Here is a 12,528-nt window from a genome sequence, read left to right as displayed (position 1 = left end):
AAAAGTATTGCACACCAAATTTGAAAGCTTTAACCCTTAAAATAACGGAACCGGAGCCGTTTTTACATTTAACCCCTATACAGTCCCAGGTATCTGCTTTGCTGAGACCCAACCGAGCCCAGAGGGGAATACGATACCAAATGATGCCTTCTATAAGCTTTTTCAGTGGTTCTTAGCTCCTCACACATGCATCTGCATGCCATGCTTTCCAAAAACAACTGCGCATTAGAGGCGCGAAAAACATAATTTATGCTTACCTGATAAATTCCTTTCTTCTGTAGTGTGATCAGTCCACGGGTCATCATTACTTCTGGGATATTACTCCTCCCCAACAGGAAGTGCAAGAGGATTCACCCAGCAGAGCTGCATATAGCTCCTCCCCTCTACGTCACTCCCAGTCATTCGACCAAGGACCAACGAGAAAGGAAAAGCCAAGGGTGAAGTGGTGACTGGAGTATAAATTAAAAAATATTTACCTGCCTTAAAAACAGGGCGGGCCGTGGACTGATCACACTACAGAAGAAAGGAATTTATCAGGTAAGCATAAATTATGTTTTCTTCTGTTAAGTGTGATCAGTCCACGGGTCATCATTACTTCTGGGATACCAATACCAAAGCAAAAGTACACGGATGACGGGAGGGATAGGCAGGCTCTTTATACAGAAGGAACCACTGCCTGAAGAACCTTTCTCCCAAAAATAGCCTCCGATGAAGCAAAAGTGTCAAATTTGTAAAATTTGGAAAAAGTATGAAGCGAAGACCAAGTTGCAGCCTTGCAAATCTGTTCAACAGAGGCCTCATTCTTGAAGGCCCAAGTGGAAGCCACAGCTCTAGTAGAATGAGCTGTAATTCTTTCAGGAGGCTGCTGTCCAGCAGTCTCATAAGCTAAACGAATTATGCTACGAAGCCAAAAAGAAAGAGAGGTAGCGGAAGCTTTTTGACCTCTCCTCTGCCCAGAGTAAATGACAAACAGAGAAGACGTTTGTCGAAATTCCTTAGTTGCCTGTAAGTAAAATTTTAGAGCACGGACTACATCCAGGTTGTGCAGTAGACGTTCCTTCTTTGAAGAAGGATTTGGGCATAAAGAAGGAACAACAATCTCTTGATTGATATTCCTGTTAGTAACTACCTTAGGTAAGAACCCAGGTTTAGTACGCAGGACTACCTTATCCGAATGAAAAATCAAATAAGGAGAATCACAATGTAAGGCTGATAATTCAGAGACTCTTCGAGCCGAGGAAATAGCCATTAAAAATAGAACTTTCCAAGATAACAACTTTATATCAATGGAATGAAGGGGTTCAAACGGAACGCCCTGTAAAACATTAAGAACAAGGTTTAAACTCCATGGTGGAGCAACAGTTTTAAACACAGGCTTAATCCTGGTCAAAGCCTGACAAAAAGCCTGGACGTCAGGAACTTCTGACAGACGTTTGTGTAACAGAATGGACAGAGCTGAGATCTGTCCCTTTAATGAACTAGCAGATAAACCCTTTTCTAAACCTTCTTGTAGAAAAGACAATATCCTAGGAATCCTAACCTTACTCCAAGAGTAACCTTTGGATTCACACCAATATAGGTATTTATGCCATATCTTATGGTAAATCTTTCTGGTAACAGGTTTCCTAGCCTGTATTAAGGTATCAATAACTGACTCAGAAAACCCACGTCTTGATAAAATCAAGCGTTCAATTTCCAAGCAGTCAGCTTCAGAGAAGTTAGATTTTGATGTTTGAAGGGACCCTGTATCAGAAGGTCCTGTTTCAGAGGTAGAGACCAAGGTGGACAGGATGACATGTCCACCAGGTCTGCATACCAAGTCCTGCGTGGCCACGCAGGTGCTATTAGAATCACTGATGCTCTCTCTTGTTTGATTCTGGCAATCAATCGCGGAAGCAACGGGAAGGGTGGAAACACGTAAGCCATCCTGAAGTCCCAAGGTGCTGTCAGAGCATCTATCAGGACTGCTCCTGGATCCCTGGATCTGGACCCGTAACGAGGAAGCTTGGCGTTCTGTCGAGACGCCATGAGATCTATCTCTGGTTTGCCCCAACGTCGAAGTATTTGGGCAAAGACCTCCGGATGAAGTTCCCACTCCCCCGGATGAAAAGTCTGACGACTTAAGAAATCCGCCTCCCAGTTCTCCACTCCCGGGATGTGGATTGCTGACAGGTGGCAAGAGTGAGACTCTGCCCAGAGAATTATCTTTGATACTTCCATCATAGCTAGGGAGCTTCTTGTCCCTCCCTGATGGTTGATGTAAGCTACAGTCGTGATGTTGTCCGACTGAAACCTGATGAACCCCCGAGTTGTCAACTGGGGCCAAGCCAGGAGGGCATTGAGAACTGCTCTGAATTCCAGAATGTTTATTGGCAGGAGACTCTCCTCCTGACTCCATTGTCCCTGAGCCTTCAGAGAATTCCAGACGGCACCCCAACCTAGAAGGCTGGCGTCTGTTGTTACAATTGTCCAGTCTGGTCTGCTGAATGGCATCCCCCTGGACAGATGTGGCCGAGAAAGCCACCATAGAAGAGAATTTCTGGTCTCTTGATCCAGATTCAGAGAAGGGGATAAGTCTGAGTAATCCCCATTCCACTGACTTAGCATGCACAGTTGCAGTGGTCTGAGGTGTAAGCGTGCAAAGGGTACTATGTCCATTGCCGCTACCATTAAGCCGATTCCCTCCATGCATTGAGCCACTGACGGGTGTTGAATGGAATGAAGGGTGCGGCAAGCACTTTGAAGTCTTGTTAGCCTGTCCTCTGTCAGGTAAATCTTCATTTCTACAGAATCTATAAGAGTCCCCAGGAAGGGAACTCTTGTGAGTGGAACGAGTGAACTTTTCTTTTCGTTCACCTTCCATCCATGTGAACTTAGAAATGCCAGCACTAACTCTGTATGAGACTTGGCAGTTTGAAAGCGTGAAGCTTGTATCAGAATGTCGTCTAGGTATGGAGCTACCGAGATTCCCCGCGGTCTTAGTACCGCCAGAAGAGCACCCAGAACCTTTGTGAAGATTCTTGGAGCTGTAGCCAATCCGAATGGAAGAGCCACAAACTGGTAATGCCGGTCTAGGAAGGCAAACCTTAGGTACCGATAATGATCTTTGTGAATCGGTATGTGAAGGTAAGTATCTTTTAAATCTACAGTGGTCATGTACTGACCCTCTTGGATCATAGGTAAAATTGTCCGAATAGTCTCCATCTTGAACGATGGAACTCTTAGGAATTTGTTTAGGATCTTTAAGTCCAGGATTGGTCTGAAAGTTCCCTCTTTTTTGGGAACCACAAACAGATTTGAGTAAAACCCCTGTCCCTGTTCCGATCGTGGAACTGGATGGATTACTCCCATTAACAAGAGCTCTTGTACGCAGCGTAGAAACGCCTCTTTCTTTGTCTGGATTGTTGACAATCTTGACAGATGAAATCTCTCTCTTGGAGGAGAGTATTTGAAGTCCAGAAGGTATCCCTGAGATATTATCTCTAGCGCCCAGGGATCCTGAACATCTCTTGCCCAAGCCTGGGCGAAGAGAGAAAGTCTGCCCCCCACTAGATCCGATCCCGGATCGGGGGCCCTCAATTCATGCTGTCTTAGGGGCAGCAGCAGGTTTCCTAGTCTGCTTGCCCTTGTTCCAGGACTGGTTAGGTTTCCAGCCTTGTCTGTAGCGAGCAACAGCTCCTTCCTGTTTTGGTGCAGAGGAAGTTGATGCTGCTCCAGCTTTGAAATTACGAAAGGAACGAAAATTAGACTGTCTAGTCTTGGCTTTGGCTTTGTCCTGAGGCAGGGCATGGCCTTTACCTCCTGTAATGTCAGCGATAATCTCTTTCAACCCGGGCCCGAATAAGGTCTGCCCTTTGAAAGGTATATTAAGCAATTTAGACTTAGAAGTAACATCAGCTGACCAGGATTTTAGCCACAGCGCCCTGCGTGCCTGAATGGCGAATCCTGAATTCTTCGCCGTAAGTTTAGTAAGATGTACTACGGCCTCCGAAATGAATGAATTAGCTAGTTTAAGGACTCTAAGCCTGTCCGTAATGTCGTCCAGAGTAGCTGAACCAATGTTCTCTTCCAGAGACTCAATCCAGAATGCCGCTGCAGCCGTGATCGGCGCAATGCATGCAAGGGGTTGCAATATAAAACCTTGTTGAACAAACATTTTCTTAAGGTAACCCTCTAACTTTTTATCCATTGGATCTGAAAAAGCACAGCTATCCTCCACCGGGATAGTGGTACGCTTAGCTAAGGTAGAAACTGCTCCCTCCACCTTAGGGACCGTTTGCCATAAGTCCCTTGTGGTGGCGTCTATTGGAAACATTTTTCTAAATATCGGAGGGGGTGAGAACGGCACACCGGGTCTATCCCACTCCTTAGTAACAATTTCAGTAAGTCTCTTAGGTATAGGAAAAACCTCAGTACTCGTCGGTACCGCAAAATATTTATCCAACCTACACATTTTCTCTGGTATTGCAACTGTGTTACAATCATTCAGAGCCGCTAACACCTCCCCTAGTAATACACGGAGGTTTTCCAGTTTAAATTTAAAATTTGAAATATCTGAATCCAGTCTGTTTGGATCAGAACCGTCACCCACAGAATGAAGTTCTCCGTCCTCATGTTCTGCCACCTGTGACGCAGTGTCTGACATGGCCCTAATATTATCAGCGCACTCTGTTCTCACCCCAGAGTGATCACGCTTACCTCTTAGTTCTGGTAATTTAGCCAAAACCTCAGTCATAACAGTAGCCATATCCTGTAATGTGATTTGTAATGGCCGCCCAGATGTACTCGGCGCTACAATATCACACACCTCCCTCTGAGCGGGAGATGTAGGTACTGACACGTGAGGCGAGTTAGTCGGCATAACTCTCCCCTCGTTGTTTGGTGAAATTTGTTCAATTTGTACAGATTGACTTTTATTTAAAGTAGCATCAATACAGTTAGTACATAAATTTCTATTGGGCTCCACTTTGGCATTGCAACAAATGACACAGGTATCATCCTCTGAATCAGACATGTTTAACACACTAGCAAATAAACTTGCAACTTGGAAATACAATTCAATTAGAATAATATTAAAACGTACTGTGCCTTTAAGAAGCACAGAAGATCTATGACAGTTGAAAATTAATAAATTGAAACAGTTATAGCCTCAATCCTTGTAAACAACACAACTTTAGCAAAGGTTTAATCCCATTAGCAAAGATAACAAATTCTGAAAGCAGGAAACAAATTACAGAATAAACATTTTTTATCTCAGTCAAACTATAATTCTCACAGCTCTGCTGAGAGAAATTACCTCCCTCAAAATAAGTTTTGAAGACCCCTGAGCTCTGTAGAGATGAACCGGATCATGCAGGGAATACAATGAGTTGCTGACTGAAATATTTGATGCAGTAAAAGCGCCAAAAAAACGGCCCCTCCCCCTCACACACAGCAGTGAGGGAGAACAGAAACTGTCAGAAAAACAGATTAAGCAACTGCCAAGTGGAAAAATAGTGCCCAAACATTTATTCACTCAGTACCTCAGTAAATGAAAACGATTTTACATTCCAGCAAAAACGTTAAACATAATCTCTAGTTATTAAACAGCTTTATGTATTTCTTACAGTGTAATTCTAGTGAAGTACCATTCCCCAGAATACTGAAGTGTAAAGTATACATACATGACATTATATCGGTATGGCAGGATTTTCTCATCAATTCCATTGTCAGAAAATAAAAACTGCTACATACCTCTATGCAGATTCATCTGCCCGCTGTCCCCTGATCTGAAGTTTACCTCTCCTCAGATGGCCGAGAAACAGCAATATGATCTTAACTACTCCGGCTAAAATCATAACAAAAACTCTGGTAGATTCTTCTTCAAACTCTGCCAGAGAGATAATAACACACTCCGGTGCTATTTTAAAATAACAAACTTTTGATTGAAGATATAAAACTAAGTATAATCACCATAGTCCTCTCACACATCCTATCTAGTCGTTGGGTGCAAGAGAATGACTGGGAGTGACGTAGAGGGGAGGAGCTATATGCAGCTCTGCTGGGTGAATCCTCTTGCACTTCCTGTTGGGGAGGAGTAATATCCCAGAAGTAATGATGACCCGTGGACTGATCACACTTAACAGAAGAAATGAGGCTCTGTCTATGACTAGAAAAGGCCCCCAGTAAAAAGGTGTCCAATACAGTGCCTGCCGTTTTTATTAAAACAATCCCCAAGATTTAACAACTATTAAAAGTAAGAATCTGCCAAATATACTTAGTAAAGTAATCGTTTTAGCCCAGAAAAATGTCTACCAGTTTAAGCCCTAATGAAGCCCTTTATTCTTTTACTTAAACTAAGAAAATGGCTTACCGGTTCCCATAGGGAAAATGACAGCTTCCAGCATTACCGAGTCTTGTTAGAAATGTGTCATACCTCAAGCAGCAAAAGTCTGCTCACTGTTTCCCCCAACTGAAGTTAATTCCTCTCAACAGTCCTGTGTGGAAACAGCCATCGATTTTAGTAACGGTTGCTAAAATCATTTTCCTCTTACAAACAGAAATCTTCATCTCTTTCCTGTTTCAGAGTAAATAGTACATACCAGCACTATTTTAAAATAACAAACTCTTGATTGAAGAATAAAAACTACATTTAAACACCAAAAAACTCTAAGCCATCTCCGTGGAGATGTTGCCTGTACAACGGCAAAGAGAATGACTGGGGAAGGCGGAGCCTAGGAGGGATCATGTGACCAGCTTTGCTGGGCTCTTTGCCATTTCCTGTTGGGGAAGAGAATATCCCACAAGTAAGGATGACGCCGTGGACCGGACACACCTATGTTGGAGAAAATGGCTTAGAAACATTCATAAATTTAGAGGTTTAAGTGTTAAAGTATATTAATACAGCAATGTTTGTTGTGCAAAGCTGGGGAATGGGTAGTAAAGGAGTTATCTAAACTTAAAACAACAATTTTAGTGTTGACTGGCTTAGTATTAGAATTGGATTTCTTACTCTTGATTTGGGCCAGGAAGAACAAGGATTTCATGCAGGCTTAGAGGAGTCTGTCTTCTGAGTTATCCAAGAGGATGTATCCTATTCCTGAGCAGAGCAAAAGTCTTCCACATGTTATATAAGGGTTAAAAAGGTTTCCCCCCATTCTTTTGAATGACCAATTCAGGGACCTGAAACACCTCAGTGGTTTTTGGAGTAGCAGAATTTTTTTTTTTTTTTTTTTAACTGGTCCACAGGTTTGTCTTCAGCTGGCTTTTCAGTTTTAAGAACCTCATGCAGCAAAAAGCAGAGATCATCCACATCACAGGCGCCTTCTCAGAGCACACTTCTGGAGAATGTGGGTATTTGATACTAAGAATGGGAAACCAATATCTTTATTAGAAGTAGTAGCAGTTTCCACAGACTTGCACTTACGCTCAAGGGTAAAATCAGTAGATAGACTGAGGACTGAGAAATTAATACTGTAGTACACCCCAAGGCAGAACATGCAGTGATCTGAGATGTCATCACAGAAAATGCAGCATGTCTGCAGAAAGAACAGGATACATGGAGGAATTGTTAGCGATTTAACTTTTCAGCGCTGCCCCACATTAGGCTGTTCTCTGGCTGCGCTGTCTGTGTAAGCAGTAGTGCATTGATTGACTGGCTCTCAGATGATTGTTTCAAGCCCATCCCCTAGCCTTTAACTGTCTACAAAGCTGTTTTTTTTAGAATGTAAGACGTTTGTATGAGCAATGCACCTTTTTTTATTACTACTTCTATATTGGACTATATTGCAGCTAATTTGCAATGCAATTTTCAACTACTGCACTATATTATAAAACTTTAAATATTGCTTTATTCTCCATTTAACTAACAAGTTGCAATTGAACTGGTGCTTTAGTGTAAATGCCTAATTTAAAATTGAATTCGATTTAAAAATGACCTGCAGAAAAATTCACTAAAAAAAAATCTAATCGCAGAAAGTGAAAAAAGTTCTGCCTCTGGGCTTAGAACAAATGCTGTTTGCAGAGGTACATGCATAACCTGAGATACACAACTATTGCATAACTGATTAGTCTTGACATACTGGCAGTTTTGCAAAACACACATGTATATTAAGTCGGGTTAAGATCAGTAGATCTGCCCTCGGACGATTCTGCCATAATTTAAGTGGGGACAAATGTGTCAGCTTCCATAACTACAGATAACTGCAGAAATTGTAAAACAAGAGTAGAAAATGACTCTGCTACTAAGCAGCTCTTATTTTTACCTCCAGGCTGAGAGAAAACATGGGAAATTGAAAATAAGTTTCCAAACAGACCCTATACAAACACCCTTACCAGCTCTTGTTATGTAGTACACCCCCACCAGGAACAACAACAAAAAAGTTAAGTCCTCAAATTTGTACAGAAGCTACATATGAATCTGCATTTCAGACAGACCAGCATGAGAAAGAACCAAAAATGGAAGGTGGATAAAATGGTCTGTCCCCTACCAGTAATGCCCTGTGACAGAAATTACAGTAAAAAGCTAAATATTTTTTAACAATTATAAAATTAGAGGTCCCAGGAGTGAGGAGATTAAAAAGCACTATACTCTAGTGCTCAGCAGTGAGCAGTTTTGTGGTTCTTAATGGCCACACACCTATTTGTTAAACTTTGTCCTCAAATAGCAATTTTTTGAGGGAAAAAGGAGGGCATAGGGAGGTCACAGCTTTACAGAAAAGGATCTGACATTTTATTCACAAAATACTTCAAATGTCAATCTGCAGGTAGGCTGAGTCAAAGGCTCTGCTATACTGTGTGTAAGTATCTACAAACAGCATACGGCTATGTGAATGCTGGTATCACTTACCAGAGAGAAGCACCCCTCCACTGAGCTTACCAGGCAAGAAAATAGAGCTGTAGCGAGTAGACAGACCTTCCAGTGCTGTATAGGCAACAGCAGAGGACCTGACAGGAAAGTACCTTAAGTCCTGCTGGAGGAGTGGCTAAGGGACATGTCCCCACAAAACCTGCAGGTAGTTGTGGCTGAAAATCCAACAGGGAATTACCTGATACTCCTATGGCCGTCCAAGGTCTCATAGGTTTGAGCTCTCAAATACAAAAACAGATCTTAAGGACGACCTCTGCCTCCCAGGTGGAGAGTGAAGATAAACTGGGTAGGGAGGTTAAAAAACAAACAAAAAAAACACAACTCCCGTGTTAGGGTTATTTGCCTCCACCTAGTGGCAGAAATTTCATCCCACATGTTATGGCACTGTGGGCTCATCTAATGAAAGAAAAAAGTTATTGTAAGCAGACTGGCTGCCAGAAACAAAGACGGCAGAAAATAATGGAGGGGGAGGGTGAAGAATGATCCCTACAGTACAGAAGAAACTTAAAAAGTGACATGATACAATTTTTTTTCTTTAAGGATTCAGATAAGACAATGTGATAAACAACTTTCCAGTTTAATTTGCTTAGTTGTCTTGGTATTCCTTGTTGAAAAGGATACCTAGGTAGGTTTAGGAGCTGATTGGTGGCTGCACATAAGCGTCAAGCGCCCAGTAGTCCATTACTGCTTTTTCAACAAAGAATGCAAAGCAAATTAAATAGAAGTAAATTGGAAAAAAAATATATATATTTTTTTAAAATTACAGGCTGTATCTGAATTCGAAAAACAAAAACAAAAAACAAACAAAAAACAAACAAAAAAAAACAACCCACAAAAAATGTAAACCTAAACTGCATACTGGCTGCCAGTACCTAAGATGGTGGTGACCAGTGTGAGGGGAATCCCTATACTACAGCAAATACTACCCTTTACAGCTGACCAACCCCTTCACTTCCAGGAATTTCAAAAGAATAAATGGCCTAATCCCCCCCCCCCCCCCCAAAAAAATACATAGTTTTCAGTTACATTCAACTATTTCTGCAATAGCAAAAATAAAAAAAATTCTCAAGTACTTTGGGTGTTAATTCTCTAAAATTTCCAGTAGTGAAGGAGTTAAGAGGGATGCAATATAAAAAAAATTTCTTTGAGTTTCCAATAAAATGTATGGGGAATTGATTGGGTTTATTTTTTTAACCTGAAATAGCTGGATTTGCTTATTGAAACCCCAACGTTTTAAACTTGCCCATTTAAAAAAATGACAAGAGCAGCAGACCTTTGCATCTCTTTCTATACACATATGTCAATACTATGGCACTGATGTTCTTTATGGGTATTATTTTTAATGGTCAGATCCAATTGTTTTAATTTCAAGAACTTTAAAGCAGCCATTTCGAAAACATTTAAAAACAAAGCTGGTTTAAATCAGTCATTGGGAAAACAGTAATAGGAAAAAAAAAAAAAAAAAAAATTACACACCACACTGTACAATGCCCTTTAAAAAAATTGAGAAACACTGATGCAAACAAGTGGAAGGCCTACCTTTCTTGTATTTTCTTAAGCTTCTCTGGATCCCTTGAAGTAATATTATCACTTTCTTGCCCATCACTTCCTCTACCTGCAGGAATAATATCTACTGTAATCATGACATTGTCTGATAAGGCATTACCAAGTGTTGCTGGCATGGCAAAATGTAGTAGTGAACTAGGAAGCATGCCTGAATTTCTCCTACTGAAGATTGAGTCACCTAAAGCACCATTTGAAGTGCTACTACTTGGGTCGGACAAGTATGACGAACTGACAGCATTATCTTGAGACATTCTTTGCGTCTCTTCTATCGTTGTTTCTTGAGAAGTCCTTCTGAAAGGATTGTGTGATCTATTCGTGTCAGAGGTAGAGGATGCTCTGGCAGTTTCATCCCTCCCTTCTCTTCTTCTTCTTGAAAAAAGTGGTGTGCATCTATTCCTGAAAGAATAAGGAAGCCATGAAGCAGGAGTCCTGGATTCAGAGTCCTCTGATCGGTAGCTCTCAGCATCAGAATCTGAACTGTTATTTGGCGATACAGTGGATAGGCCCCACCGCCTTCTTCTAAGAAATGCAAATCCCTGAGATTGCTCAGAAGACCGACTATCTAACACATCAGTATTTGGCGATACTGAGGTATGGGGTTGATCATCATTACTTAAATTAGGCTGCACGTCCACAGCATCCTGTGGTCTTGCATTCAGAGAATCTTGACTAGATCTTCTTGGGAAGAAGGTAGAGGACATACTAGAAGCAAGGCGAGACAGCAAGTGTCTTGTGGATCTCCTGCCATCCACCTCTGTAGGCTGCTCATTTATAGACCTTTGTGGAGGAGTTGGAGTTTTTACAGTGTTGACTTGAGTTCCTTCTTTCCTACCATTAACATCACTTAAATTAGATGGTGCATCCCTTTCGGATGAACCCAGTCCCCTCAAAGTTGAAGATCTTGAAGTCACTAATCTGGAGCTTCTGACTGAATCTTTATTGTACAATGAGGAACTAGGTTGTGAAGGCACCTGGCGGTTGAGAGATGAGTTAAGTCTCACTGTGCTTATGGAGTTATCTTTGGGTCTTGCACCTTGTGCATAAGAAGAAACTCTGTCCTGAAGCTCTAAAAAGATTAGAGGTGGGATGGGGAAGAACAAAAAAAAAATTAAAAATATTTACTTCTATGACGACTTTCTACAAAAGACGCTAAACACATTTATTCTCAATAAGTAACTTTAGGTATACGGTAAATGCAGGTATGACACTGCACAGGTTGAAACTTCTATAAATAATAAAATATAAAAAAGTGCACACAGGAGGTATTTGCTTCTGCAAACTACTGTGTTATGTGTACACTTATGTGTTAAGAGTGATTTTTTTTGTGATTACAAATGATTTGACATTTAAAAAGGTAGCAATGTACTCTTACGTGAGGGTGTCAAGTCCCCATTTCTTGAGCTATAGTCCATAAGACCATGAACTGACACATTTGGCCTCCTCTCTCTTTCTCTTAGAGAATCAGAGCCACCAGAACCAAGCATAACCGGTGATGTTCTAGGAAACCTTCCATACCTACTCGATTCTGAAAAACAAAAAAAGGAGAGTAGAATCTTTACTTGATCAAACTGCATGGGACAGTAAATCCACATTTATATGTAGCCTTAACACTTAATAAGTGAAATAAAGACTGACTTTCCACTAGATTTAGATGTAGACCACATGCACCTGTTAATTGCTCCTATATGTGACAATTCTCAACAGGTTGCTCAACATGCACTACTCTGTACAACTATGGCGATCTGCAATGTGTGGGAAGATACCATATTAGTAAAATAAAGGAGGAATGTTTTGTGCCTATGCATTGGCTAGACCAAAAAAACAGGACATTAAACATGTATTGAGCACCTGAAGTAGTGTAATTGGAGCCATTAGTTGTAGTTCGGATGCCAGAAAGAGCAGAACAGCCAGAGTATGATAGTTTTGGTCTCTTTGAATCCTGCTCTTGTTGCCGACTTTGAAGTACAGGATAGGTACCTCGAATTCTATCAGCAGGATCATACCAAGTTGGCTGAGTAGAAGATGCTGCCGACTAAAAAGTTAGAGAAAAACAAATATTAAAACCAAAACAAACAAACAAAAAAACACAGGTAAAGCAATTTTTGTTCTACCCA

The 12,528-nt window shown here is 41.2% G+C and overlaps 1 protein-coding gene across 2 annotated transcripts in view; it reads right to left on the bottom strand.

Annotated features, from left to right (window-relative positions):
* Positions 1-12,528, bottom strand: part of MARCHF7 (membrane associated ring-CH-type finger 7) — a 178,157-nt gene that overhangs the window by 53,874 nt on the left and 111,755 nt on the right. For both annotated transcript variants that reach the window (XM_053698346.1, XM_053698345.1), the window contains 3 exons: positions 12,263-12,446; positions 11,787-11,939; positions 10,388-11,480 (listed from right to left, as the gene is read on the bottom strand). In XM_053698346.1, the coding sequence (XP_053554321.1) occupies positions 10,388-11,480; positions 11,787-11,939; positions 12,263-12,446 (1,430 nt within the window). The remainder of the gene's footprint in view (positions 1-10,387; positions 11,481-11,786; positions 11,940-12,262; positions 12,447-12,528) is intronic.

This window comes from Bombina bombina, chromosome 1 (assembly GCF_027579735.1).
Source record: "Bombina bombina isolate aBomBom1 chromosome 1, aBomBom1.pri, whole genome shotgun sequence".
NCBI lineage: Eukaryota > Metazoa > Chordata > Amphibia > Anura > Bombinatoridae > Bombina > Bombina bombina.
This window is presented reverse-complemented; position numbering and strand designations above follow the sequence as displayed.